Genomic DNA, 2,979 nt, shown 5'->3' with positions numbered 1-2,979 from the left:
AGCACTTACCTGACAGGGTTGATGTGAGTTGATATAAAGCACCTACCGCACTGCATGGCATACAGTAAGTGCTTAATAAGTGCTGCCATTCTGTTTAATATTGCTATTACTCCACATAGAGATTATTACTCTCTTTTAATAAGTGGGGACACACAAGCACAGAGAGGCCCACAGCAATGTCTATGCTGGAGCTGACGGAGGCACTTCTCACCTTAGTCTGTCTAATCAAGAGATCCTCTCCGCCACCCCTGGAGGCTCAGGCCCAGAACATTCCTGAACACCCACAGTCTTCTTGGCTCTGTACACTCCCAAGAGGGTCCAGTGCTACCACTTGCCTGTTGCCCCAGCCGTGGTCCATTATCTGTGAGGCAGGCTGGCCTCTCTTCCTCACTTTTTTGGGGCAAGGATTAGGGGGCCAATGTAAGGCCCCTTATAAGGGGTAGCCCAGGCTCTAGGCTATAAGGGTCAGCCCCTGTTCAGTGTGCTGGGTTTGGGACAGCTGCAGTAAAAGGGAAGCTGGCGTTCAGGCTGCAAGAATCCCAAACCGAGAGATAGAAGACCTGGTATATTAGCACTGGCTTTCCCACTCAGTTGCTATGTGACCTTGGATAAATCACTCTTCCTCTCTAGGCCTCATTCAACCTTTCGACATTTACCAAGTGAGCACTATAGGACCAAACATTGCTCTCATATGAGCAACCCTCCATGAAGCTCAAAGAGCTCAGCCCAGGGAACTACCAGGTGGCCCAGGAAGGGTTTCAATAGGAACAATGCCCCCTGCACTAATCTCCTCCAGGAGTGCCTTGAGATGCCCCTCAAAGAACCATACTCTACACACCACGAATACTGTGCCTAGTGTCACCCGGTAGGCATGACCTCAGGCTGGCCAGCAGAAGTCAGCTCCTTCCCTGCAAGGAGCTGGCAGAGCCTCCCTGGGCCACAGTGGCTCAGAGAGGAGGCTGGCACAGGCCGCCTCTGCCGCAGGCTCCATCTGGAAGAACGGGTGGGCAAGCGGGCACACAGCCACTTCTATTCTCCACACCCTTGCCCAGGACAGGAAGCACTAAATCTTCTAGGATCTTCTGAGGGCACCGTCACAGTCCCCGACTCTCAACCTGGCCCAACTGCTGCTGATTCTGGAAGACTTCTAATGCTGGAGGGTACTGGGGAGATGGAGCAGCTGGACCCCACACGGCCTCAGAGAGGTCCTAAATCCAGTCCTCTTATACTCCCACCTTTGGGTGCAGAGGAGGTGCTATGCAGATCCAGAAGTGAAGGCAGGAACACGTGGTAGCGTCTCTCCCCCACCAATGCATCCTTGGAGCTCTGGGAGGGGAAAGCAAGGACCATGGCCGGCAGTGGAGGGAGACCGGCATCCTCAGACCTCCTTGTCCAGCCCCTTAATGTCCATGGATCACTCTGGGCCATAGCTCCACCATGCAGTGGCCTGGGCACCTGGTGAGTACCCTGGTCGATTTAGTCATTTGGCCCCCGTCTATGCCCAAGACCCCAGCCTCTTAGTTCCCTGAACATCACAAGTGTGAAGGTGCCATATGCTACTGGGGCCCACAAGTCCCTCTAATCAGTGGGGTCAACAGCTGTCAAAACAACACCAAGCCAGAACCATAAAGGTTCTGGGGCGAAGGCCCATCCCCCATCTTTGGGAGACTTGGAAGGGGAGTAGGATGGGAAGGGAGCCTGGAGTGAAGAAAGGTCTGTAAATCAGGGGGTGAGGATGAGGGACGAAGTTCCCCGGCATCCCACCCTGCAGCCAAGCCAAGGAACTGTCCTGCAGCACCTGGAGTGGGAGTGGCGAGACCCAGAGAGCCCTCGACCATCACGGAGGCGACAAAAGTGGTCTCGGAGAACAGAGTGGACCAGCCGGAAGAGGCCAGCACTCAGCAACCTTTCATCCCTAAAGCAGGCATCAGCCCACCACCTCCCTGCCTGTCTCTCCAGGCCTTGGGGAGGCCGCAGAGCAGGGAGGTTGGTAGGAACAGCAAGGACCACCCCCATGCTGGCCAGGGGGCAACAGCCTGCAAACTCGGTTCCTCCCAGTCTCACCCCCAGTCTTCCCCTGCAGGGCTGGAGTCTGGGCCTACACGTATGGAGCCCCCAGCCCCTGTGCCAACTGATCTCCCCCATATGCGTACCTGGGCCTGGGAGTTCCCATCTTGGGTAGGCTGGGTGAGGGTCGCCCCCTCTGCTCCTGCGTGTGGCAGGCCACGGGGCAGGGCAGGCGCGCAGGGCAGCGGCGGGCTCTGCGGAGCAGCTTGTTCCGCGACACCCCCGCCCGCTGATGGATGCCGACTGCAGCAGCGGCGGCGGCGGCAGCGGCGGCGGCTCCAGGGCCCCCCCGGAAGAGTTGTCCATGTTCCAGCTGCCCACCCTCAACTTCTCGCCGGAGCAGGTGGCCAGCGTCTGCGAGACGCTGGAGGAGACGGGCGACATCGAGCGGCTGGGCCGCTTCCTCTGGTCGCTGCCGGTGGCCCCCGGGGCGTGCGAGGCCATCAACAAGCACGAGTCGATCCTGCGCGCGAGAGCCGTGGTCGCCTTCCACACGGGCAACTTCCGCGACCTCTATCACATCCTGGAGAACCACAAGTTCACCAAGGAGTCTCACGGCAAGCTGCAGGCCATGTGGCTCGAGGCGCACTACCAGGAGGCCGAGAAGCTGCGCGGCCGCCCGCTCGGCCCCGTGGACAAGTACCGCGTGCGCAAGAAGTTCCCGCTGCCGCGCACCATCTGGGACGGCGAGCAGAAGACGCATTGCTTCAAGGAGCGGACTCGGAGCCTGCTGCGGGAGTGGTACCTGCAGGACCCCTACCCCAACCCCAGCAAGAAACGCGAACTGGCTCAGGCCACCGGCCTCACTCCCACACAAGTAGGCAACTGGTTTAAGAACCGGAGGCAACGCGACCGCGCCGCGGCGGCCAAGAACAGGTCAGTGGTGGGGCCCGCGGCCTGGCTACGGTCTCC

General features: G+C 59.3%; 1 protein-coding gene across 1 annotated transcript; it reads left to right on the top strand.

The window, feature by feature from the left end:
* Window positions 1-2,269: 2,269 nt before the first annotated feature.
* On the top strand, window positions 2,270-2,973 carry LOC105310995 (homeobox protein SIX3; the record flags this gene model as incomplete). The annotated part of the gene is made up of 1 exon (XM_011387058.2): window positions 2,270-2,973. A coding segment is annotated over exon 1 (674 nt), but the record flags the coding sequence as incomplete, so codon positions are not given.
* Between the last annotated feature and the right edge of the window lie 6 nt (window positions 2,974-2,979).

Source organism: Pteropus vampyrus, unplaced genomic scaffold (assembly GCF_000151845.1).
Source record: "Pteropus vampyrus isolate Shadow unplaced genomic scaffold, Pvam_2.0 Scaffold20460, whole genome shotgun sequence".
Classification (NCBI taxonomy): domain Eukaryota; kingdom Metazoa; phylum Chordata; class Mammalia; order Chiroptera; family Pteropodidae; genus Pteropus; species Pteropus vampyrus.
The sequence above is the reverse complement of the archived record's forward strand: the minus strand, read 5'-3'. Positions and strand labels throughout refer to the sequence as shown.